Source organism: Pleurodeles waltl, chromosome 11 (genome assembly GCF_031143425.1).
Source record: "Pleurodeles waltl isolate 20211129_DDA chromosome 11, aPleWal1.hap1.20221129, whole genome shotgun sequence".
NCBI classification, from domain to species: Eukaryota; Metazoa; Chordata; class Amphibia; order Caudata; family Salamandridae; genus Pleurodeles; species Pleurodeles waltl.
In genome coordinates this window covers 204,720,598-204,747,850 of record NC_090450.1, presented here as the reverse complement: position 1 = coordinate 204,747,850, position 27,253 = coordinate 204,720,598, and the positions used below count along the sequence as shown (strand labels likewise).

The 27,253-nt window shown below is 47.8% G+C and overlaps 1 protein-coding gene across 13 annotated transcripts in view; it reads left to right on the top strand.

Moving 5' to 3' along the window:
* Nucleotides 1-27,253, top strand: part of TRIP12 (thyroid hormone receptor interactor 12) — a 1,145,873-nt gene that overhangs the window by 1,101,616 nt on the left and 17,004 nt on the right. For all 13 annotated transcript variants that reach the window (XM_069213427.1, XM_069213421.1, XM_069213434.1 and 10 more), the window contains one exon: nucleotides 9,371-9,465. In XM_069213427.1, coding sequence (XP_069069528.1) covers nucleotides 9,371-9,465 — 95 coding nt within the window. The remainder of the gene's footprint in view (nucleotides 1-9,370; nucleotides 9,466-27,253) is intronic.

Below are 27,253 nucleotides of genomic sequence, written 5' to 3'. Positions count from 1 at the left end.
AGCTACACATGCCATTGAACGGAAAATGTCACTTACCCAGTGTACATCTGTTCGTGGCATGAGACGCTGCAGATTCACATGCGCCCACCCGCCTCCCCGGGAGCCTGTAGCCGTTTCGAAGTTGATCATGAACATTTATAAATTTGTAAATATATCACTTTAAGCTACATTATGTACATACATATTTACTCCATTGCATGGGCACTATTACTATAATACACAACTCCTACCTCACCCTCTGCGGGGAAAACAATCTAAGATGGAGTCGACGCCCATGCGCAATGGAGCCGAAAGGGGAGGAGTCCCTCGATCTCGTGACTCGAAAAGACTTCTTTGAACACAACAACTTGTAACACTCCGAGCCCAACACTAGATGGCGGGATGTGCAAAGCATGTGAATCTGCAGCGTCTCATGCCACGAACAGATGTACACTGGGTAAGTGACATTTTCCATATGCGTGTATATATATATGTATATAGTGATATTTCTCTGTATATTTTTGTATATTCGTGTATTTAAGCTCTCAATAAGAATGGATGGTTTAAATGGACAAGGTTTTTGTGTGCGTATATCTTTCTATATTAATTATCATTTTTCATGGTCGGTTTACTCCGGTTTGCTTTAAGAGCACGAAAAAAATGAGGTGAAACTGTCGTCAGTACTCCGACGAGGACCTCTTATTGGCACGTTGACGTCAGACGGAGTCACGTGGAGCCGTGCCATTATGACGTCCTCGTCGACGTAGACCGCAAGGAAGAAGACTTTCCGTCGGATGCTGGCGCAAGGATCAAATTCATAAGGTGAGGAATCCACAGGTAGCTAGTGTATCCACCAAAAAAGCATTACCGAAGGTAAGCAACTTGTTCTTTTCATTGTGTTCCTTAGTTACACTAAAGGGAGAGTTATTCTTTGGACTCATCTAACAATTATATTGACTGGAATAGTAAAATAATGTCCGTACCATGTGTGACTGTGACTGCACATGCTCTGCATACTCCTGCAATCTAGTGTTGGGCTCAGACCTTTGCAAGTTATTTTTCTTCAAAGAAGTCTTTTAAGTCACAAGGTTTTGGTGACTCAGCCGCTCGTCATGAATGTGCATGAGCACTGACTACATTGTTAGATTGTTTTTCTTCACCATCAGGCTTACATGTGAAGCCAGTCTCGATGAGTTTGTTGGTTCCCATCATGGCCTCTGATTCATTTTCCTTACGTCCACTGCGAAATGACTCTTCGATACACTTATTCCTTCTTATGCCACCTACTCCGCTCCTTAAGCCCATCACTGTCCAGCAACCGAACGCTTGGTCCTCCATGCCACCACGTGCTCCGGCTTCCTCCAGAGAATTAAGGCGTTCTTGAGGGGATGGAACAGGTTCCCTTCAGAAAATGCTCACAGTGCAAATAAAAAAAAACATGGGCTGATGCCCCTGTCGTCAGCTATCTTTGCCTCTCACCAGAGCACGAGAGGTGGTGCAACTCCTGCTTGGCGTTTCTCTGCAAGAAAACACTGTGTCAACGACGAGACAAATGGTGGGCCTACAGCAAAATGTTGAAATCATCCTCTGAAGCATCAGATTCTTCAGTGATGCTGACCCTCGTAGCAACTATGAAAATGTATCTGTTGAGTGACCTGACCACCCAGCATGCCAGCCCAGTCACTAGATCGACTCCTACATCATGGAGCACTATTATTTTGTGTGCCCTGGATTCGGGTGATATAGCAGCCAGAGAAGTGAGCACTCCCATCATCTTCTGGCACCACTCCTGCCTGTGTGTGTCCAGGTTTAAGTCAGAGGTGCAACAGCACCTTCACTACTTGCTGTCAGACAGGAAGCACCTAATCAGACTTCAGATAGGCACACTGCTTGAGAAAATTAAGGAGGACAAAGAGACCTCCAAAGCGATGGATGCCCACTAGGTCCTTTCCAGCAGGACTTCCTTTTGGAAGCAGCAGACTAGAGGTGGGTCCAAGGCCACTTCCCCAGAACCAGCCCAGTCCTACCAGCAGCAGGGCTGTTTCCATTAGGGTGAGAAATGCTTCTCACAGGGCTCCTTTAGGGGGAATAGTTCCAAAAGCAGTGTGTAGGAAGTTGGCTCTGTATATACTATCTCCAAGTGAGAGATGGTGTGCACAGAGTCCTAGGGTTCCCCTTAGAGGTAAGATAGTGGCAAAATTAGATAATGCTAATGCTCTATTTTGTGGTAGTGTGGTCAAGCAGTAGGCTTATCAGAGGATAGTGTTAAGCATTTGTTGTACACACACAGGCAATAAATGAGGAACACACACTCAAAAACTTACTCCAGGACAATAGGTTTATATAGAAAAATATATTTTCTTAATTTATTTTTAGAACAAGTGCAGGATTTGAAGTAAATACATAAAATGCAAGGTACTCCACACAGGTAAGTTAGGAACTTTGAATTAGAGCAATATCATATACAGTTTTTGTTAAAATGGCAATAAGCTATTTTAAAAGTAGACAGTGCAAAAATCAACAGTTCCAGGGGGGAGGTAAGTATTGGTTAGATTGTGAGGTAAGTAAGACACTTACAAGTCTAAGTTCCTGGGCATAGGCAGCCCACTGTTGGGGGTTCAGGGCAACCCCAAAGTTACCACACCAGCAGCTCAGGGCCGGTCAGGTGCAGAGGTCAAAGAGGTGCCCAAAACACATAGGCGCCTATGGAGAACAGGGGTGTTCCAGATCCAGTATGTCAGCAGGTACGTACCAGTGTCCTCGGGGGCAGACCGGGGGGGTTTGTAGAGCACTGGGGTGGGCACAAGTAGGCACACAAAACACACCCTCAGCGGCACAGGGGCGGCCAGGTGCAGTGTGCAAAGCAGGCGTTGGGTTTTGTATTGGATTCGATGGAGGGTCCCGGGGGTCACTCTGGCAGTGCAGGCAGGGCACAGGGGGGCTTCTCGGGCCAGCCACCGACTGGGCTAGGCAGAGGGTCGCCTGGTGGTCACTCCTACACTGAAGTTCAGTTCCTTCTGGTCCTGGGGGCTGCAGAAGCTTTGCTTGGTCCAGGCGTCGGGTCCCTTGTTACAGGCAGTCGCGGTCAGGGAGAGCTTCTGGATTCTCTCTACATGCATCGCTGTGGGTGTCCAGGGGGTTCGTCTCGGGCCACACACGAGGTTGCAGTCGCCTGTGAGTCCTCCCTGTGGTGTTGGTTCTCTGGATCTCGAGCCGGGGGTGATGGGTGCAGAGGGTGAAGTCTCACGCTTCCGGCGGGAAGAGTGAGGTATTTGAAAGTTGCAGAAAAGTTGCAATATGGTTGCTGTTTGTTGAGCAGATCCGCTGCTCACTGGAGTTTCTTGGTCCTTAGGTTCAGGGCAGCCCTCTGAGGCTTCAGAGGTCGCTGGTCCCTGTTGGATGCGTCGCTGTTGCAGGTTTTCGAGTCAGGCCGGTAGGGCTGGGGCCAAAGCAGTTGTTGTCTTCCGTCGTCTCTGCAGGGCTTTCAGGTCAGCAGTCCTTCTTCTTAGTTCAGGTTGCAGGAATCTGATTTCCTGGGTTCTGGGGTGCCCCTAAATACTAAATTTAGGGGGTTGTTTAGGTCTGGGAGGGCAGTAGCCAGTGGCTACTGTCCTGGAGGGTGGCTACACCCTCTTTGTGCCTCCTCCCTGAGGGGAGGGGGGAACATCCCTAATCTTATTGGGGGAATCCTCCAAACCGAAGTTGGAGGATTTCTAAAGGCAGAGGTGACCTTAGCTCAGGACACCTTAGGGGCTGTCCTGACTGGTGGGTGACTCCTCCTTGTTTTTCTCATTATCTCTTCCAGCCTTGCCACCAAAAGTGGGGGCAGTGGCCGGAGGGGCAAGCATCTCCACTAGATGGGATGCCCTGTTGTGCTGTAACAGAAGGGGTGAGCCTTTGAGGCTCACCACCAGGTGTTAGTTCCTGCAGGGCGAGGTGAGAAGCACCTCCATCCAGTACAGGCTTTGTTCCTGGCCACAGAGTGACAAGGCACTCTCCCCATTTGGCCAGCAACATGTCTGGTTGTGGCAGGCTGGCAGAAACTGGTCAGCCCAACACAAGATGAAGGATTGGTATTCAGGGGGCATCTCTAAGATGCCCTCTGGGTGCATTTTACAATAAATTCTACACTGGCATCAGTGTGCATTTATTGTGCTGAGAAGTTTGATACCAAACTTCCCAGATTTCAGTGTAGCCATTATGGAACTGTGGAGTTCGTGTTTGACAAACTCCCAGACCATATACTTTTTATGGCTACCCTGCACTTACTGACTGGTTTTAAACCCCGGGACTCCGGTCACCGAGTGACGTTGGTGGCTGATCCTCATCTCATCTGCCTTTGGTGCCTGGAGCACGACCGGAGTTGTGCTCTGAGTGTTGGGCCAGGAACCTGAATGCTTTGAGGGAGCGATCCCTGAAGCTCATGGCAGCCCGGCGCCTGACTCCACCTGACTCCACTTCTCTCCTGGTCTCGTTCGAGAGGAAGGTCACAAGACCGCTCGCAGAGTCATCACCACTCTTCTTCATCCAAGTCATCGGGTTGATGGGGGTCACACAAAAAAAGAAGTCGAAGAAGGCCAAACGTTCTTGGACTTCACCGTCGCTCGACGACGCAACCCAGTAAGAGCGTCAATGCTCTGGGCCCCTGCCTTCTGAGGCTGCGTCTGGGTCGGCTTTGTGCCTCCCCAACTTTTCTGGGAGCCGGTGCCACCCCTGCCCAGTTGAGAGGGATTTATGAGGTCTTGCGCCTCATCTTTGGCAGACTGACCCGTCCTCTGTGCCTTCAGGCCCAGGAGAGTCAGTAAGGGCCCCCATGTCTTCCACGCCAGCGGCTTCGGCCCCAGCTCCAGGTGGCACCTCCGGATCAGCTCTTGGATAGGTACCAACACCAGTCGTGCCAACACAATCTTCCCTGTCATGGGGACAGACGTCGATGCTCCCAACGTCGGTTGGGCCTGCAATCGACATTGATCTTATAATTCTCCTTCATGAGCCAGAACAGCGTCACTCAACGCTGATTCAGTTTTCCATAGGCCTAGTGCAGATCCAGAACCTTCTTTTTATGGGTATGCATAAGGGGATAGTGTAAAGGGGTCGCTGACCTATAGGAAGCTGGCTCTATATATACTATATCAAAATGAGATATAGTGTGCACAGAGTCCAGGGGTTCCCCAGAGGCTTGACAGAGGCAATAGTATAATCCCGGGGCTCCCCCTGACCGCATCTGACTGGTAACAAAGGAACATGACGCCTGGACCAAGCACTGCACCTGCAGCCCCCAGGACCGAGAGGAACCACCTACCAGTGCAGAAGTGACCAGCAGGCGGCCCTCATCCTAGCCCAGTCAGTGGGTGGCCTGAGAAGCCCCCCTGTGCCCTGCCTGCATCACCAGAGTGACCCCCGGTTCCCTACATTGTTTTCTACGGAAAACACAACCTCTTCTTTGCACACGGCAGGAGTATTCAGAGCAGTTGACTGTACAGCACTGCACTCAAGGAACAAATGGTTACATAAATATACGATTAAAATGCACAAGTCATCCATTTCATAACATCTTTTTGGAGGTACGATGTGTCTAAAACGATTTATTAAAGATACAAGTGATCCTTTATCTGTTCATATGATGTGATTAGAAATTTGATAAGTAAAACTGGTACATTAATACACAAAATACCAGATAATTGTGAGACATTATTTGCATATAGAAAAGGCTCCTCTTTTAGGGATATATTGATTTACGTTTATCGTAAAACAAAGAAATAACACAATCCACTACGCCATTGTGGGGATTTCCCCATTTGAGCGGACGTATGGTCAGTGGAAATTGCCATTTTTATGTGTACATTTTACATTTCAGTACCTACACTTTATCGAAATACATAGGCTTATGTGATGGGAGGGAACCGATTCAAACTTAGAAATGTTGCTAGGTAAAACACTGCCTGCGTTAGGATCTACGCTTTTTCCTCTCTGACACCTAGAAAAACTCTGTTAATGTCTTGGAATTTGACAATGATTGGCAAATGAAGGTTTTAGTGTAGGTCTCTGCTGTGCTTCCACCCAAGTTTATTCTGGTCGCACACATCTCTAATATGGACCCTCTCACACACCCACCCCTACACCACCCACACACTCAGACGTACAGGCACACAGTCCTATTATGAGTCAAGAAAAATCCCAGACACAAAGGAGCTGAACAGTGTACACAATCATCGTGCCTTGTTGTCCAAGACAGTAACTCCTTATCTAGCAAAAAGGCTTGCTATTACCATCATTAAAAACACCAGGAAAACTCCAAGAAATGTTGAAAAAATCTGGTGGAGCCTCTTCACTTCACTTATGAAAGGAAGAGTGATTTATTTGGGGTTCTCTCTGGCATGAAAGCAGCAATTCAAATCCATTTGAGACGTGGAGGTAGTAAACAGTTGGATTAGAAGGGAAACGTTTTAGTTGAGAGCATTGTAACCCTCTAGCAATTTGTCCATTAGTTCCTGTCCCTGTTGGGGAGGGCCAGTGAATGATTCATCACTTCATGGTGGGGGCTCTTCATTGGCAGTACAAAAGTCTATTTTGTGTCCAATCAGCTCTGCATGCATTTTCAACATGATGGTTCCAAGTACATAATCCAGAAAATAATTTACCTGGACTGTTGAAGGTCTACCCAATCTAAAAGTGCAGCAAGATTTCAAAGCAGCATTTCTCATTCAATTTCTAGGGCTCTGAAAGTCACACCATGTCTTCCTTGATACCTGTGTAAGGTTTATATTATTTGGGATCCACATTGGACAATTGAAAAGGTGGCACTTCATGTTCTACACTCAGTTTCTCATCCCACAGTGCAATGGGTCTCTTTGTTACTGAGCTTGATGGCATGCTTCCTCATCATACCAGATGTTAGCCTGTGAGGCTCATGCAGCAGAGCCTGTAAGAGAAATTGAAACAGCATGCTCAAGATAGATGGAGGGATGTGACTTTTGCGAGCAGCCTAGTAATCTTCCAAGTGTTGGTATCCTCACTGTATGTATTTGCTGGTTTTATTGGTGAATGTCTTACTTCTGAGGTGGGAAACGAGCACAGACCCTCCAGATTCAGAGTGCTTTGTCCCCAAATCAATCAGTCAACATATGGTGTCAGTCTGCTGGATCTTAGAGTGGAAAACCTAGCCTTAGAGTCTACAAATGGTTCTCTTACAACCCATACATAGCACTACAACTGTGTTCAACCTGAGTAAGCCAAGAGCAAAGGTTGTGGACCTTATTGACATAAGATCAAACCATCTGGCACTTCCTGATGGACAGAATCGTCTATGTTTGCCTGCCAGGTGTAGAACATATCAATGCAGACTGTTATGCATAATCTTTTGAGAAAATAAGCAATTAAAAAAAATCTTTACACAGTGTTTTACTGAAATATATCTCTTGCAAATGATCTGATTTGCAAATCAAACATTGAGGAATGCTTGCTGCTTCTTATTCTGGTTCCTAGACTCCAGGTGGGAGGGCAATGCCCTTTTGATCAGCTGATCAAATACATTTCTCTTACATTTTCTCTAATTCTACGAAACCCAACTATAGACACTTTGCTGTCATAAACCAATAACAGTATGATGCTAATTTCTCATAATGCGATAGACACAGACTGGATGTCTTCTGGTTACTTCAAGGTAACATTCTCCACTCCCAACTACCATTCTTGAGCTCGCCAGCTTGGTCCCTACATTTCTACAGTATGCGTATTCATATCCGTCACAGATACCTGGAGGCATCCTGAATAAAGCAAAATGTTTCTTATGCTTTTAAATAAGAAAAGGTTTCCATTCTGGTGTTTGCAGAAATACGTAAATTGTATCATCTGTGTGAGTGAAACCCTGCTATAGTACTTACAATTCAGGGCTAAAGTTCTTTCCTCAAGGTACACTTCGAAGTAAAGTCTTGTACGAGATGTTTTAACTCAATGATTTAAAACCTTTTGGGGAACATTGAGAAGATTACTTTCTAATTGGAAAAGCGTATTCCTCAATGGGAGCTCAATATTGTGCTTCCAGAATTGATGCCCTGACCTCTCTATTGAAACCCATGCTTTAGTCATTGTTTCAAAAAATTTCATGGAAAGCGGCTATCCTAGTGGTGCTTGCCTCAGTTAGTAGAGAGTGAAATTCAAGTCTTGTATTTTAACAAACCTCTTAGTATTTTCCTCAGAAATACTAGTTGTGAAGACCTGGCCATCTTACCTAGTAATCGCAAGATCAAATTTCAGTGTAAATCAAACCATAGCGCTGTCTTTATTTCAGATCTCTGCTGCTATAATAGAGAGCTCTGTTCACTCTAGCTGTTAGCATGCTGTGCTCAGGTCTGCTCTGCCTGTCAGTGTGCCCTCCTCTTCTGCTCATGATGGAGCCCTCTCACAGTGGGAGGGGCCTGTCCAGCCTCCTGACCTCACAACTTCATGCCTGGATATGCAACCTTAGTCACCTTGACCTGCCTGCAGAGGTGGTGGTTGACACAAAGTCTCTTTACTCTGAACATTGGTCTTGTTTTTTTCCTCACAGGCCACGCCCACCTCATCATTTCGAGTGGCCACGGATCTTTCAATAGTCCCAAGTTTAATTGTGGTAAACGGCAGTTTGACCATTTTAGCCTTGTTTCTTTATCAGACGTCATGGGAAAAAAACAGTAACTTTCAGTATACTGAGATGGCTCCATGTAGGTCTCTGATGATATACCTAGGTGGATTCTGAAGCCAAGTTGCCACCTATGATGTAGAACAGCTATGTCACCTTTCCCGATTAAGTCCGGCACTGATGCCTGGGGACATTCAGGAGGTAATACAGCTGCAGGTAGATCCAGTATTTACCAGAAAGAGTGTTACGAAAGCTTTTCTTTTGGCTGAAATGCTGTTATTTAAGTGACTGTCCTTTTGGTTTACTGCCATGTTTTATGGATATAGACTTGAAGTTATATTCAGCGTTTCTGTATCAGTAGAGGTCACTGTATAGAAGGTAGGTTACTTACATGGAAATATGGTTGTTCATCATTAGAATTCTGCTTTAAGTCATAAATTGACCTGCTTTTTTCCCTGGCGTCAGTAAGTGGCCGAGAACTGGTGTAAGCTTTCCTATTCTGTGAAAATTAATCCAAGTAACGGAATTACAAGGTATCTTGTAGAGGTGATGTGCTTACTGCCTTAAAGTTGCTATGTTCAGTTCATTTTCTTTTATACCTACCCCTGCAATGGCGAACTAATATCACACATTTTATAGATGTAAAGTTTTTTTTTTTTTTGTGTTTTATTTGTTTTACAGATATTGCTTCTATGTCCGTTTTCTTTAAGGATTTTTAATTGTTAGTTGTTGACACTGCAGTCATCATTTTGGTTTGTATTTTTGCCTTAGTTGGATCAGCTTCTTTGTGGTAGTAAAACAGATACGTGGGATGTGAAAACTTTAATGGAATGCTGCAGACCAGACCACGGATACACCCATGACAGGTAAACAATTTCGTCTAATATTAAACTTTTAAGTTTTTTCACACAGACCAGTCTTTACTCAGCAAGTAAACGTGATATACAGATGTGGGTTACGGCTTGAACCATATGCTTGCCAGTCAGTACTGAGAGTGGGCTTTTATCCTGAAATGGCATCCCGTTAAGAACATCTGTATATCATGGATAGTAGAAGGACCATTGATATTCTTTACTACCTTGTGTTGTAAGATTAGAATTTTCTGCCTTCTAGATCAGTCTGAATTTGTGAAATCTGCTGTTTTAATTCCCAGAGAAGATTCTTACTTAGTTTTCTTTTTTTTATTATTATTTTGGTCAGAGATGTTCAGTACAAAGAAAATTAGAATCAGGACCGAATCAAAAGAATTGCATATTATTGACACAATAGCAATTTATAAAACAATGGAAATAAATTTTGGCCAGGAGCAAAAGAAAGAATAACATATACAATAAAGCTATTATAATACTAAAGCGAAAAAGAAAACCAAAACTGGCATATCACCACCAGATATACAATATAAAGTATAAGAAGAAATAGATCAATCATAAAGCCTCAATCATAAAACCTAGTTCTCAAAAATGTACCAAGATGAGGGAGTGCCAATTATAGATCGCCCAAATACAGTCAGATTTTATGAGAGGAAAGTCCTCTAACTCTAGCCAGTTCAAGTTCTAATTCGTATATCTGCTGAAAGAAAGCTGACCATGCAGCTGACTTTTACGAAAAGTGGGAAATCAATGACATGGTTATAGAAATGCGGACGGACACAATTACTATTGAGAGCAGACGTTTCAGACCCCAGTCCTGCTCCGGCTTAACTCCTATCAGAATCTCTTTAGAGGAGAATTGGACCTCAAAGTCCAGACCAGATGCAATTAACTTCAAGACCCCATTCCAGAAACCACAGAGTACAGGGCAAGTCTGCCGCTGACCAATCACACTTGGAGCATCTTATCTGATAACTATCAACCCCACCCGTCCCCATTTAGAAATTCTCTCTAGCCTCTTTTTGGCATTGTTACCCCCACTTTTCGCATGCTGTCAGTGTGTTTGACTGTGTTCACTGGGATCCTGCTAATCAGGACCCCTTTGAATGTGCTCCCTCTCTAAATTTAGTTGTTACTGACTTAGGACACCCCACAATTGGCATACTGGTGCCCTCATGTAAGTCCTGATTATAGGCTACTTAGGCACCCACGGCATTGGGGCACCAGGGGTTCCCCATAGGCTGCAGCCTTCATTATGCCACCCATGGGAGCCCATGCAAAATGTGTCTGCAGGTCTGCCATTGCAGCCTGCGTGAAAAGGTGCATGCACCCCTTTCACTACAGGTCACTGTAAGTCACCCCAGTGACAGGCCCTCCCAGCCCAGAGGGCAAGGTCCAAGTACCTGTGTGTGTGAGGGCACCCCAGCATGAGCATAGGTGCCATTACGACCTCTAGCTCAATTTTCCTGGACTTCATTAGTGTAGGAAAGCCATTTTACGTATGTAATGGACCTATGAACCTATGTTCAGCTACGTACATAATGGTAACTCCGAACCTGGGCATAATGATATTGAACATGTCTTAATCGTACCCCAATACTGTTGCCATTATTGGTTGTATGATTCCATGCACTCTGACTCCTTCGAGGACCCCTAGCTTTGCACCTACCAGTTTGCAGGGTTTTCCGGGCAGCCTGCGCTGCTGCCATCCTGCAGACAGGTTTTCTGCCCTCCTGCTGCTTGACCAGCCCAAACCCAGGAAGACAGAGCAAAGGATTTTCTTTGGGAGTGGGAGGCTACACCCTTTGGAAATAGGAGTTACGTGGCTTGTGAGGGATAGCCTCCCCAAACCACCGGTATACTTTGAAGGGCAAATTTGGTGCCCTCCTTGCATAAACCGGTTTGCACCAGTCCAGGGACCCCCAAGTCCCTGCTCTGGCGTGAAACTGGACAAGGGGATGACAACTCCTCTGTCCATCACCACCCCAGGGCTGGTGCCTAGACCTCTTCCAGGTGGCCACTTGATTGTGCCATCTTGAATCCAAGGTGGGCAGAGTGCCCTGGGAGCATCTGAGTGGCCAGGTCAGGTACGTGACATCACAGGCCCTTCCTGATAGGTCGTCACTGTAAGGAGATGCCTCCTTGGCATGGTTACCCCGTGACATTTTCCCTTTTGTTGATGCCAGTTATGATTGAAAGTGTGCTGGGACACTGCTAACCAGGCCCCACCACCAGTGTTCTTTCCCTAAACTGTACCTTTGTTCCCACAGCCCTGGCACACAGATAAGTCCTGTGTACCTGTACCCCTGGTACCAAGGGCCCTGATGCTAGGGAAGGTCTCTAAGGGCTGCAGCATGTCTTATACCACCCTGGGGACCCCTCGCTCAGCACATGCACACTGCCTCACAGCTTGTGTGTACTGGTGGGGAGAAAATGACTAAGTAGACATGGCACTTCCCTCAGAGTGCCATGCCAACCTCAGACTGCCTGTGGCATAGTTAAGTCACACCTCTAGCAGGCCTTACAGCCCTAAGGCAGGGTGTACTAAACCACAGGTGAGGGCATATGTGCATGAGCACTATGCCCCTACAGTGTCTAAGCAAAACCTTAGACATTGTAAGTGCAGGGTAGCCATAAAAGTATATGGTCTGGGAGTTTATCAAACTCGAACTCCACAGTTTCATAATGGCTACATTGAAATCTGGGAAGTTTGGTATCAAACTTCTCAGCACAATAAATGCACACTGATGCCAGTGTGCAATTTATTGTAAGATGCACCCAGAAGAAATCTTAGAGATGCCCCTGAATACCAGTCCGACTTTTAGTGTGGGGCTGACCAGTTTCTGCCAGCCTGCCCATACCAGACGAGTTGCTGGCCACATGGGGAGAGTGCCTTTGTCACTCTGTGGCCAGGAACAAAGCCTGCACTTGGATGGAGGTGCTTCACACGTCCCTCTGCAGGAAGTGTAACACCTGGCGGTGAGCCTCAAAGGCTCACCCCCTTTTTTTACAGCACCCCTGGGCATCCCAGGTAATGGAGATGCCAGCCCCTACTTTTGGCGGCACGGCTGGAGGAGATAATTAGGAAAACAAGAAGGAGTCACCCACCTGTCAAGACAGCCCCTAAGGTGTCCTGAGCTGAGGTGACCCCTGCCTTTAGAAATCCTCCATCTTAATTTTGGAGGGTTCCCCCAATAGTATTAGGGATGTGCCCCCCTCCACACTGGGAGAGGCACAAAGAGGGTGTAGCCATCCTCCAGGACAGTAGCTATTGGCTACTGCCCTCCCAGACCTAAACATACCCCTGAATTTAGTATTTAGGTGCACCCCAGAAGCCAGGAAATCAGATTCCCGCAACCTGAACCAAGAAGGACTGCTGACCTACAAGCCTGCAGAGACAACGGACAACAGCAACTGCTTTGGCCCCAGCCCTACCGGCTTGTCTCCTGAGTCGAAAAAATGCAACCAGTGACGCATCCAACAGGGACCAGTGACCTCTGAAGCCTCAGAGGGCTGCCCTGACCCCCAGGACCTAGAAACTCCTGTGAGCAGCGGCTCTGCTCAAAAACAGCAACGTCTTTGCAACAAAGAAGCAACTTTCAAAGAACTCATTCTTCCCGCCGGAAGCGTGAGACTTCACACTCTGCACCCGATGCCCCCGGCTTGAGATCCAGAGAACCAACACCACAGGGAGGACTCCCCGGAGACTGCGACCCCGTGAGCAGCCCGAGACGACCCCCCTGTACCCACACAGTGACGCCTGCAGAGAGAATCCAGAGGCTCCCCCTGACCGCGACTGCCTGTAACAAGGGACCCGACGCCTGGACCAAGCACTGCACCCACAGCCCCCAGGACCAGAAGGAACCAAACCTCACCTCAGTGCAGGAGTGACCACCAGGCGACCCTCTGCCTAGCCCAGTTGGTGGCTGACCCGAGAAGCCACCCTGTGCCCTGCCTGCACCGCCAGAGTGACCCCCGGGTCCCTCCATTGATTTTCAAAACCCGAACCCTGCTTTGCACACTGCAGCCGGCCGCCCCTGTGCCAATGAGGGTGTGTTTTGTGTGCCTACTTGCTTCCACCTTTTCCCCCCCCCCGCTCTATAAAACCCCCCGGTCTGCCCCCCAAGGACGCGGGTACTTACCTGCTGGTAGACTGGAACCGGAGCACCCCTGTTCTCCATAGGTGCCTATGTGTTTTGGGTGCCTTTTTGACCTCTGCACCTGACCGGCCCTGAGCTGCTGGTGTGGTAACTTTGGGGTTGCCTTAAACCCCCAACGGGGGGCTGCCTATGCCCAGGAACTGAGACTTGTAAGTGTCTTACTTACCTCACAAACTAACCATTACTTACCGCCCCCAGGAACTGTTGATTTTTGCACTATGTCCACTTTTAAAATAGCTTATTGCCATTTTAACAAAAACTGTATATGATATTGCTTTAATTCAAAGTTCCTAACTTACCTATGTGGAGTACCTTGCATTTTATGTATTTACTTCAAATCTTGAACTTGTGGTTCTTAAAAGAAAATATATTTTTCTATATAAAAGCCTGGAGCTAAGTCTTTGAATGTGTTCTCCTCATGTATTGCCTGTGTGTGCACAACAAATGCTTAACACTGACCTCTGATAAGCCTACTGCTCGACCACACTACCACAAAATAGAGCATTAGAATTATCTAATGTTGCCACTATCTTACATCTAAGGAGATCCCTTGGACTCTGTGCACACTATCTCTTACTTTGAGATAGTATATACAGAGCTAACTTCCTGCTCTCTCGTACTAACTGTTGCTTACTTAGTGAGCTTAAACCAGAAACGTTCCAGCACAATCACTTTATTCGAGCCATAATATTAAAAAGCTATTCCAGGATAAAATCCCATATTCAAAACAAAAGTACACATGTGCCAACACATGCAAAAAAACATGCAACATATTATGAACAGAGTGACCAATTTTATCCATTACCCAGTCCCCAAGAATCCAAAGGGCCCTCTTCTTCATAGCCCAAATTTGAAAACAAAACCCACCATAAACCAAGCCAACCACCAACCTGCCCCCCTACTCTGTGTCCAAGTGTTTTGCTTTTCACTAATGACCGAGCTGACAAAAAGCTCTGGAATGCACTTCTTAGTTCAAAGAAGACATTTATTATTTCAACGCAAGGTTCCTAAAAGGAGAGTAGCATGTTGAAAGCACACGTTTAAAAATAGTCACAGCAATGAAAGGAAAACATATCAAAATGATTCTCCACTGCAATATACTCAGCAAATATATGTATCTATATTATAATGCAAAGCAAATAATGAATTTAAAATGCTTCACCGTAGGGCCTGTCAGGTTCTTCATCTTTCTCATGCCAGCAAGACGATGGCCCCATTCGACTGTGAAAAAGGAGGAGATCTCTACCCTCATGGGAAAGATATCAGGCATTCGACATCTAAAATCCTGATTGAGGCCACTGACTCTCTCACTTTTGCACCAGGTCTTTTTGTATCTTAAACAACCAAAAGGAGCTTTCTGGAAAAAACCCTCATTTCCCAATTCAAACATGCTGGCTAGTTACGTATGCTTTGAAAATAACACGTTGGGGTTTGGCCACAATTGCAAGATGTCTAATCAAAACAAGGCCGTTCCCTGCCGTCTGACTACATTCTTATCAGCCAAAGCCCTTGGTGAGAAAAAGCACGAAAACAAGACAGAATGCACAGTTTACAATGTAGAAAATCACAGGTAGCCTTTAACATGGCAGTGTCTAATGCTACGATAAACTCAATAAGCAGTCATCTGCAAGGTAATTGAACCAGTGTTCCAGTGGTTCATTGGGACAATGAGCATCTATGACTTTACTCTGGTCTAACATTCCCAAATTTCCTGCCACAACTCTGCTCCGCACCTGTGAGTGGATAAACCAGTTATGTGCGTGCCATGTGGGAAGCCAAGTGGCTAACCCATTGGCAGTGGACCAATAATCAGTATAAATATGAGCAGTTCTTTCTTTACAGCTTGATAAACAGCGTACAACTCTGCATATTGGCTACTTTCCCCTTCTCCTATGGTGGTCAACAATTTTTCAGTAACTGGATTGTATGATACTGCTTTCCCATGGCTTTTGAACCATTAGTGAACCAAACATGCTTCCTATCCTCGGGGGACAAGAATTCAAATGGCACACCCTATTTCACTGGTCAATATTTTACCTGTGGTACCTCCTGCACCATCTCCTCATCCTGTACAGGGGCTTGTGACACCTGTTCATGTAGGGCTACAGTGCCTGTCAGTCCTACTCCAGCCCTGTCCTGTATCTACCATTTCCAGCGTATGATGCTAGCCTCTTGTGCATTTCCTATATGGTGAGATTTAGGTGAACTCATTACCCACTTAATGATTGGTATTTCAGGTTTCAGAATTACATTGATGTAGTGTTATGTGCTCAGTATCCACTAGAGCCCAATAACAGGCCAAAAGCTGATTTTCAAAAGGAGTATAGCGCTCCCCAAAGTCAGGTAGTTTTCTAGTCTAAAATACTACTGGCACGCTCGTCCTTCCTTGTTTCTGCCACATACTCCAATTTGCATATTGTCCCTGAACAGTTACTTGAAACTCAATGTCTCCCTCTTGCACTGGCCACAAGTCTAGAGTCTGTTGAATTATTTAATTTGCCAAATCAGAAGCATACTGCTGCTCTTCACCCCATTCAAACTAATGTTTTTTTCTTGTTACTTCGCACCAAAGGGTTAATATTTTACTCAGATGAGGGGTATGCTGTTTCCAAAAATCAAACAATCTCATGAAACTGTCTCGTGCCTAGTGTGAGGAGTAGCAAACTCCAAAATCTTTTGTGTTACCTGTAACAACAAAGCTCTATGTTCTGGATTTCACTAAATTCCTAGAAATTGCACATTTTGCGACAGTCCCTGTGTCTTGTCTGAATTAATTGTACACATCGTACTCTGCAAAAGTTGTCTGAATTTATCGGTAACATCGTCAACTTCTTGCTGGGTGTAATCTTTTAAAGAATGCATTTCAGCCCCTGCCAAAAACTGTGGGCTACTCTGTATTTTTCGTCCAAATATTGGCTGTGCACGATTCTGCAGCTCACACTGGCCCCCACCTTTTTTAACCTCCTCATTACTGGAATCTGAAAAGTCAGATTCTCCAGTATTGGGGTATCTTTCATAGATTCACATGCTTGACTCATTCCCCGTTGTCGAAGTGGGAGTCCCACAGTACATAGAAAGCAATAAATAGATAAATCCCTTTTTTTTTTCATTGTAGTCAATGGCAAAAATACATTCACTTTCCTAGCTATCAGCCTCATTAGGAAAGGCCCAAAGTTCAGCCAATCAGGCGAGACCACCCCTTTAGAATCCTCAGCACAGAGGCTCAGTCTCTCAGACTTTCTACCGCACGTTGTGTGTAAGGGAGTCTCCCTGAGCTCTGCTCAGTTTACTTTCTCTTCAGGAGATATTATTCAGCTTTCACTCTTAGCTTCGCTGTACTTCTTTCTCCATCATGTCTACAGCTAGAAAAGGTTTGTTTAGACCTTGTGGTACCTGTGGAAAATTAAGGCTTCATCGTGAAGACCCTCGCAAGGACTGCATCTATTGTCTCCAACTTGAACATAAGATCAATGATTGCAAGATTTGCAGGACATTTCCTAATAAGACTCTCAGAGACAGAGAAGCCAGACTCCTTCTTTGGCTTCAAAAGCGAAAATCCAGAGAACTTTCTCAGAGGAGGAGGACAGCGATACATCAGTGGCCTCAAGAAAGAGGAAAAGGTCTGTGGAGAGCTTCTCATCCGAGAACAGTAAGTCCGCTAAGAAGCTGTATGTGTTTAAGGACAGACCTGAGGAACACCTATCAACTTCCAGGGAACATAGTGGTAAGGTTTGTTCTGAGCCATCTACTCCAGCTACCATATCAAAAAAGTTCAAAAGATCTTCAAGTTCCCTACAACCGTCGACATCCAAGATTTCCACACGTCGAAGGCGCCGTTGACGACCGCATTGTCGACGGCAGGTCTTCCTTCATCGACGACAACAGTGACGGCCACATTTACAGCTCCGTCGTCGCCAATGATTTAAATACGGTCCCTCACCTGCTCACACCTTAAAGATTACAAAGAGACCGTCGGCGGGGAAAAAGGTGAGGTCGCTATCGTCGACGCACTCATCAACGGGTAAGCTCCAAAGCTCTTCGTCGACGATCCCACTGATGGATGCATCGACGACGGTGCGACAATCTACTTTGCCGTCTAACACATCAGCGATGACACCAGCTCCGTTGACGACTACTCCGTCGACGACCGCTCCGTCGACACTTTCACCGTCTACAGCAGCTCCGTCGAGGCGCGCCCTGCTAACGACGGCTCCATCGACATGAACACCATCAACAAACGTTCCGTCGACGGCTCAATTTCCTGAATCTTTATCCAAACAATATGGAGCATCTCCTTACTTACCTCAAAGGATTCTGCTGATAAAGATTAAATCTACTCACCTGTTACCTTCTCATACATCGCCTAGTGAAGTTGCGCCAGTACCCCCGCAGCATCTGTTTGCTGATGAGGAGGAGGAGGATGACATATATTCAGATGATGTTTTTTTCCCGGTGGCACGTAGCCCTTCAGAACTACGCATTAAATGTGAGGAGGAGGATGAAGAGGAGAGTGACCAGCTCTATTTAGGTCAACAGCCGCAGAGTCACGTACAACCACAGGAGCAGACGATCCAGATGCCTGTCTCTTTGATAGCCAATCTTCAGCAGATGATGCAGGACTATTACACTAGATTCCCTCCACCTGGCTCCACTACTCCGGTACAACCTCCACACATGCCGATATCTACTCCTGTTCAGCCATCGGATTCTACGGAACCTATCCCAGTTCCTTCATCTGGGCAGGATATTGATCCACCTTCGTCAGAGGACGAGCAGGAGGAAGGTGAAATTCAAGACACTGACTCGCTAATTCAGGAATGGGATGAATATCAGATCCAGGCGCCATCCCCTTCTACGCCACCACCAGTGGACTCGCCACCACAGTACATTGGTGGTTTTCACAGTGTGATGGAAAGAGCAGCAAAAAAATTTCAGCTGCCAATAACATCAAAGCAGTCAGACTGTTTCCTATATGACTTCAAAGAGGACACTAGAAAGTCAGTAAGAGCAATACCTATTGTTGACTTCATTTGGGAAGAGGGGCTTAAGGTAATGCAGACCCCGTCTTCTATACCAGCTTTACTATCAAGACTCGAAAGAAATACAAAGCACCAGACAACTCTCCAGCATGTTTGGTTAGTCACCCTAAGCCGGATTCTGTCATATCACAGGCAGCTCAGCGAAGGTCCAGAAATCCGTCTTAATCTTTGACTGCCCCCCCCGGATAATTCAACTATGGCGGCCACCACGGTCAGAGCAGCGAATTCCCTGGCAATCCTGGGAAGATACGACTGCCAGATGTGGTCCGTCATGTCGCAGTTTATAGAGCTACTGCCTGAAGATAGGAGAGCGGAAGCGCGCAAAATATTACAGGAGGGTGAGAAGATCTCGGCTGAGATTATAGACTGTGCCATAGATGTCTCGTTTACAGGTTTCCGCCAGTTAGCCGGCGCGGCCGTACTCAGACGTCAGGGGTGGCTGAAAGCTACATCGTTTCGACCAGAAGTGCAGTTAAAGATCTTGGACATGCACTATGATGGTGAGCTCTTGTTCGGTAAGCATGTAGATAATGCTTTGCAATCTATTAAAACAGACACCGAAACAGCCAGATCCCTGGGTACATTGCAATACAGAAGACAGCCCTTTCGAGGAGCGAGAGGAAGGGGGCTCTATTCTTATAGAGGCGGCTCACACCAGTACCGCCAATACTCATCCTACCAGGGCCAATTTTGTTCCACCATTGGCTAGCAGCAGCCGCATACTTATCGACAACCGTCATCCACGCATTTCTGGCAAGCTGCAAGAGGAAAATCGGCTTATAAAGCCAAAGAAACTGCAAGAAAACACTGACCTTCATCAGTTGCCTGCACCCAACCCCTATACCAACACTCTGATAGGGGGCAGAATTTCCAATTTCCTCCACCAGTGGTCCCAGATTACATCAGACAAATGGGTACTCGATATTGTCAGCAGAGGACATACACTATAATTCAACGATGAATCAGGGGCAGGTCCGTCATCCCAACCCGACTTCTCTTCGATTATCAACCTGGCTCCTGAATTCTATGAGTTTGATGGCCTAGATATCCCTTCAGACTGCAGGGAAGTACTTGCCTGTGCCAGGGCCCAGTCTACAAATAAGACGTATAAGCTCAAGTGGAAGAGGTTCTGCATTTGGTGTTCAACTTCTAATGTTCATCCTCTGAAGTCCTCTCCAGACCTCCTGCATTAGCTGGGTTTCACTATAAATGTTACAAAGTTACACCTGACTCCCTCTCATACGCTCCCTTTCATCAGAGCTGTTCTGGACACAGTTTCAGGCTTATCTTCCAAAGCAGCGAGTCCAGTATAGTCAGGCTATGATACTGATCTTTAAGTTTCTACCCTCGATTTCAGCTAGAATGACTCAGACAGCTGGGCATCATTGCCTCCTGCATCCTACTGGTGACATGCCAGATGGCAAATGCAGGCTCTGCAGTGGGACCTGAAGTTCCAGTGGATGCAGCATCAGGGGAATCTCTCCGCCAAGGTCGAGATCTCAGAGGGAACTGCAGAAAATCTGCCCTGGTGGTTAACAAATCGCTACTGGGCTAGAGGCAGATCCCTCTCCCTTCCACACCCAGATATGACAGTTGTGACATATTCATCACTCCTGGGATGGGGCCGGCCATCTGGGAGCGGGGAAGATCGGAGGAATCTGGTCTGTGGTGGAAACAGGACTCCACATCAACAAGCTCAAGCTCTATGCGCTCCAGCTGGCATTAAAGGCCTTTATTCCCTCTATCAAGGGAAAGATGGTCCAGGTGTTCACAGACCACACCACCGCCATGTGGTTCTGCAACAAGCAGGGCGGGGAGAGGGCATCTGGCTCGCTGGACGCCAGAGCAGATGAACTCAGACAAAAATGACTAGCGGATCACAAGTGGCGCAAGGTCTCTTTAAGCTGTGGAGAAAGCCTTGGTTAGATCTGTAAACTTCTGCTAAGAGTGTACATTGGAGTTTCCAAGGTGGCAATCACTCGGAGAAGCTTTTAGTCTTGAGTGGAGTTCAGGCCTCCTGTGCGCCTTTCCGCCCATACCACTCCTGCTCAGATTCTTAAGATCATCAGGAATGACCGGGCCCAAGTGATCCTTGTGGCTTTGGACTGGGCATGGAGAGTCTGGTATTCCGAGCTGCTGAAAATGTCCTATCGATCCCCCGATCAGACTGCCCCTTCAGGAGGATCTTCTGATGGAGCAGCAAGGCGGAGTTCTTCACCTGAACCTGTCCACACTCTGCCTTCTTGCATGAAGATTGAGCGGCTGCAGTTCACAGCTTTTTACCTTACTCCTGAAGTCTGTAACCTACTCTTGGCAGCCAGGTGTTGGAGGCTGGCCTGGTTTGTAGTGGGTACCTTGGGTACTTACACCTTATACCAGGTCCAGTTATCCCTTATTAGTGAAATGTAGTAGGGTTCTAGCAGCTTAGGCCGATAGAGGTAGCTATAGCAGAGCAGCATAGGCTGAACTTGGAGACATGTAAAGCTCATGCAATACCACTTATAGTTACACAGTACTTATACACAAAGACAATACTCAGTGTTACCAAAAATAAAGGTAGTTTATTTGGGTGACCGAGTACCAAAAATATCTTAGAGGCAATACTCCTTCTGGAGGTAAGTATTATACACAATATCTGATAGAGACTTCTAGTTGCAGATTCCTTACTTAGAATTTTCCCCCAGGCGTCAGACTGGATCCGGAGATTTTTTTCTTCGAGCAATAACCTTGTGCGTCGGTAGGTGGCGTCGGTTGACTCCATAGGCGTCATGGTCGCCGTGATGACGTCGGGAGTAGTACATAGACGCTGCCCTCGCGCAGTGACATCAGTTCTTTTCTTTCTGCGCCACGCGCCGATCTGAGAAAAAGCTACCTTTCAACCGTTTTGTCTACTTTTTTGGTGCGAACTTGGTGCGTGGGGATGTCCCCGAATCCCGGGTTCAAGCCCTGCGAGGACTGTCACCGCATGATGTCAGTGACGGACCCTCATCGTGTCTGTCTGTGGTGCCTCGAGCGCAACCACGACCCGAAGTCGTGCTCCGAGTGCCGGGTGATGCATCCGAAGGCTTTGAGGGAGCGGTACCTAAAGCTGATGACGGCCTGGCAGTCGACTCCGCGGAAGTCCCGATCTCGCTCGAGAGGAAGGTCTCGAGATCAGTCCCGGAGCCACCACTACTCGTCTTCAAAATCGTCGGGTCACGGTAAGAAAAAGAAGTCCCATCGCTCTCTGATTTCACCCCGTCGCTCGGCCGACGCAACGTGGGACAAGCGTCAACGAAGTAGGCCTCGGAGCCGGAGCGACCCCCGCCCAACTCAGAGTTTTACGAGGCCATGCACCTCATCTTTGGGCGTACCGACCCCGATACAGCGCCTTCGGGCCCAAGGGGCTTGGCCAAGGGGCCTTCGAGTTCCGCGTCGGCGGCTTCGGCCCCGGCCACCGAGGTCGCCTCCAGATCCGTGCGCGGATCCTCTCCGCGTCTGCCAACATTGGCTTTGGTGGGCCCTATTCGCCCGAGGTCGGATTCTGACCCATTTTCCTATGGGTACGAATATGGGGAGGAATTGGAGGGGTCCCTGGACCCTTATGAATACCAGGAAGACCCTACTATGGACTGGACACAGGACTTGGGCGAAGTCAGTGGTCTTGATACTTCTCCTGACTCTGGCATGCTGTCTCCTCCTACGGTGGCTACAGTGGAGGGAGCTACCTGTGGTATGGTGGTTAGTAGGGCGGCTGCGGTCCTTGGCCTTGAGCTACCTACTGTCAAAGTCAGGTCTAACCTTCTGACGGAGGTGCTTCAGCCTGGGGCTCCTACTTCTGAACCCCTTCTTCCATTTTATGAAGCCCTCACTGACATCCTTTTGGGTACGTGGTCCAAACCTAACACAGGGGCTCCTGTGAACAGGATGATCGCTCGCCGCCATCGGCCTGCGCCGAACGACCCGAAGTTCCTGTCCCAACATCCTACGCCTGAGAGTCTTGTTATCCAGGGGTCCTCTTCTTCTGCTTGCGCCCTATCCTAGATCTTCGGGACCTGAACTACTTCCTCAAGAAGGAGAAGTTCAAAATGCTTACCCTGGCTCAGGTTCTGTCTGCCTTAGACCCAGAAGACTGGATGGTAGCGTTGGACTTGCAGGACGCTTATTTCCACATCCCCATCCTGCCTGCCCACAGACGTTACCTAGGATTCGTGGTAGGTCACAAGCACTTTCTGTTTACCGTGCTCCCTTTCGGCTTTACCAGTGCCCCTCAGGTGTTCACGAAAGTGATGGCGGTGGTTGCAGCTCATCTGTGCAGGTTTGGGGTCTCAGTCTTCCCCTACCAGGACGACTGGTTATTGAAGGCGCCTTCGCCCCAGACAATGGTCTCACACCTCCAGACTACGGTGAACCTCCTGCACCAGCTGGGGTTCACTATCAACGTGCCGAAGTCACACCTGACTCCCTCTCAGACGTTCCCTTTCATTGCGGTTTCAGGCTTATCTTCCCCAAAAGCGAGTCCAAGACATTCAGGCTATGATTCCGATCTTTCAACCTTGGTCTTGGGTTTCGGTGAGGCAGACTCTGAGGCTGCTGGGCCTCTTGGCCTCCTGCATCCTACTAGTAACACATGCCAGGTGGCATATGAGGGCTCTGCAGTGGGACTTGAAGTTCCAGTGGGCGCAGCATTAGGGGAATCTCTCCGACATGGTCCAGATCTCGGAGGGGACTGCGAAAGACCTGCAGTGGTGGTTTTCGAATCCCAATTGGGCCAGTGGCAGATCCCTCTCCCTTCCCCAACCAGATCTCTCAATAGTGACAGATGCGTCGCTTCTGGGTTGGGGCGGCCACATGGGAGAGGCAGAGATCAGAGGCCTCTGGTCTGCGGCGGAGTCGGGACTCCACATAAACGTGCTGGAGCTCCGAGCGATCAGACTTCCGTTGAAAGCATTCCTTCCCTCTCTCAAAGGGAAAGTGGTGCAGGTGTTCATGGACAACACTACCGCCATGTGGCACTCCAACAAACAAGGCGGGGTAGGGTCTTGGACCCTATATCAGGAGGCACTACGCCAATGGACATGGCTGGAACATCAGGGCATTACCCTGATGGTTCAACATCTGGCGGTCTCTCTTTCAACGCCAGAGCAGACGAACTCAGCCGCCGACGCACTGTCGATCACGAATGGTATCTCCATCCGGAGGTGGCGTAAGGTCTCTTTCTCAAGTGGGGAGAGCCTTGGCTAGATCTTTCTCAAGTGGGGAGAGCCTTGGTTAGATCTGTTCGCCTCCGCAGAGAACGTGCAATGTCAGCTATTTTGCGCGTTGAGCTCGAAGAGTGTGGTATCCCGAGCTACTGAGCATGTCCATCAATGCTACACTCAGACTGCCTCTTCGGGCAGATCTTCTGTCGCAGCAGCAGGGGACGGTCCTCCACCCGAACCTGTTCAGCCTCTGCCTTCATGCGTGGAGATTGAGCGGCAACAGCTGACGGCATTCACCCTTCCACCCAAAGGCTGCAATGTTATCTTGGCAGCCAGGCGTCCCTCGACTATTCCAACGACAGGCGTAAACAGTTTTAAATTTGTGGCATGGTGCACCAACAAGTCTGTTGACCCTCTATTTACCCCTCTTTTAAAGGTTCTTCTATTCATTCTTTCCTTAGCCCAGCAGGGCTCTGCATTGGGCACCCTTAAGGGGTGTCTGTCTACCATTTCCACCTTTCTTAGGCTTCCTGATCAGCCCTCACTCCTTAAATCTCCTCTTGTGAGTAGGTTCTTAAAGGAGCTCACCCACTTATTTCCTACAACTCCCTTCATCATGCCTCAGTGGGATCTTAATCTTGTGCTTACTTTCTTGATGTGTACTCCCTTTGAGCCAATGCATAATTGTCCCTTACGACTCCTCACATTCAAAACTGTCTTTCTTATCGCCATAACCTCTGCTCGCAGGGTGAGTGAGCATCAAGCCCTTTCTTCAAAGCCTCTGTACTTGTCCATACACCCCGACAAAGTGGTGTTGCGCACTAGAGCTTCCTTCCTTCCTAACGTGATTACACCATTTCATGTAGGCCAGTCCATCACTTTGCCTACCTTCTAAGCACCCCCACATCCTTCCCATGAGGAGGAGGGACTCCACCGTCTGGACCCAAAAAGAGCGTTGGCGTTCTATCTCAATCGTACTAAAGACTTTCGGGTGGACGATCAACTCTTTGTTGGCTATGTGGGTGCGAAGAAAGGGAAGGCGGTGCAGAAACATACCATTTCTCGATGGGTGCTTCTTTGCATCAACATGCGCTACGCTTTGGCGAAAAAGCAACCTCCTGAAGGCTTGCGGGCTCATTCTACCAGGGCTACTACTGCATCCACTGCGTTAGCACGCGGAGCTCCTGTCCTGGATATCTGTCAGACAGCTACGTGGGCATCCCTGCACACGTTTGCTAAACATTACTGCCTGGACAGTCCGATCCATCGGGACAGCTACTTTGGTCCGGTCGGTCCTGCAGGACTTTCTAGTATGATCTTAGTTCGCAGCCCACCACCGAGGATGGCATTGCTTGGGTATCTATTCTAAGGTAAGGAATCTGCAACTAGAAGTCTCTATCAGATGTACAAGTTACTTACCTTCGGTAACAAAATATCTGGTAGAGACATATTCTAGTTGCAGATTCCTTACCGCCCACCCATCCTCCCCGCTTGCGAACTGATTTCTAGGGACAGGGATTCCCCTTTCAGGTCCTTAGCTCTGGTGCACCAATATCAGTGTTCTTAGCGGCAATGCGCTCTGGCGTGGAAAGTCATTCAAAGAAACTGATGTCACTGCGCAAGGGCGGCGTCTGTACTACTCCCGACGTCATCACGGTGACAACGACGCCTGCGGAGTCGACCGACGTCCCCTACCGACGCGCAAGGGTATTGCTCGAAGAATAAATCTCCGAATCCAGTCTGACGCCTGGGGGGAAAATTCTAAGGTAAGGAATCTGCAACTAGAATATGTCTCTACCAGATATTTCGTTACCGAAGGTAAGTAACTTGTACATATACACTAGACACCAAAATTAGACAAGTAAATAGTCCTAGAACAATGCAAACAAAAGGAAATGCTAAAGAATGCAATGGAAGAAAATAAGTTTAGGGGCAACACAAACCATAAACTAAAAGTAGAATGCGAATCACAAATTCCCCTCTAGAGAAGTGTAGTGTGTGCAGAATCGCTGGGAGAATAAGAATACAGTAAAGGTAAGTAAATTACCCCACCCCAGAGCCCAGAAAAGCAGAAGTAAAGTACTGCAAGTTTCCTTAGGACACACTACACCTCGTGATTGGGATTTTGCAGCAACCAACCAAGTCTGCGAACAACTGCTGGATTCCTGGACCTGAAGACCTGCAAAGGAAGGGGACCAAGTCCAGAAGTCAAAAGAAGTTCCAAGAAGGACAGGAGCCCCTGCCAACCCAGAAGAGGGTGCCAAAGAAGAGTCCCCGGTTAGTCGAAGACTGCAGGAATGCACCCTAGGAAGATGCCAGTGGGTTCCTGCGTGATGCAAAGGATGTCCTACAACGTGAAGATCGTTGCAGATGTGCTTTTGTGTTGGAAGTCACCAACAAGCTTTGGTTACGACAAAAGTGCGTTTTGCATCAAAATGGTGCTGGATGGACCCAGGAGGGACCTGGGAGGCTAACCTCTGTATGAGGAGGAAGAGGGGGCTCTCAGCACTTTAGAGAGCCCTCAGGATGCCAGCCAGCACCCCTGGGAGTCCCGGGACACGGGAACAAAGGAGGTGCAAAATGCGGTTGGGGCTGCACAACAAAGGAAGGGTCCACGCCGCTGAAGAACAACTCAGCAACTTGAACGTTGCAGGATGGAGTGCTGGGGACCTGAGCCAGGCTGTGCACTAAGGAATTTTGTATATAGTGCACAGAGGCCTCAGGAGGTGAAGAAGACCCAGTACACAGGGGCACCGTTGCTCTCAGGGAGGGCAAGGTCTTACCTCCTCTGTATCCTTAGGAGCACACTCGTCACTGTGAGAGGAGTCCAAGGGTACTGGTCGTCGTTTTGGAAGGTGCCTGCACGAGCAGGGGAGTGAGACTGTCACCCCGCTGGAGATTTCGTCGGTCCTTCTGCTGCAGGATTGTAGGAAAATGGCTCCCTGTTGCAATTACCCCCTACTTTTTGCCTGATATTGATGCTGTCTTGACTAAGAAGTGTGCTGGGTCCCTGCTAACCAGGCCCCAGCACCAGTGTTCTTTCACTAAAAATGTACCATTGTTTCCACAATTGGCACTTCCCTGGCACACAGATAAGTCCCTTGTAATAGGTACCAGTGGTACCAAGGGCCCTGTGACCAGGGAAGGTCCCTAAGGGCTGCAGCTTGTGTTGTGCCACCCTAAGGGACCCCTCACCTAACACATGCACAGTGACATTGCAGATTGTGTGTGCTGGTGGGGAGAAAAAGGCAAAGTCGACATGGCATCCGCCTCAGGATGCCATGCACACAAACTACTGCCTGTGGCATAGGTAAGTCACCCCTCTAGTGGGCCTCACAGCCCTAAGGCAGGGTGCACTATACCACAGGTGAGGGCATAGCTGCATGAGCAATATGCCTCTACAGTG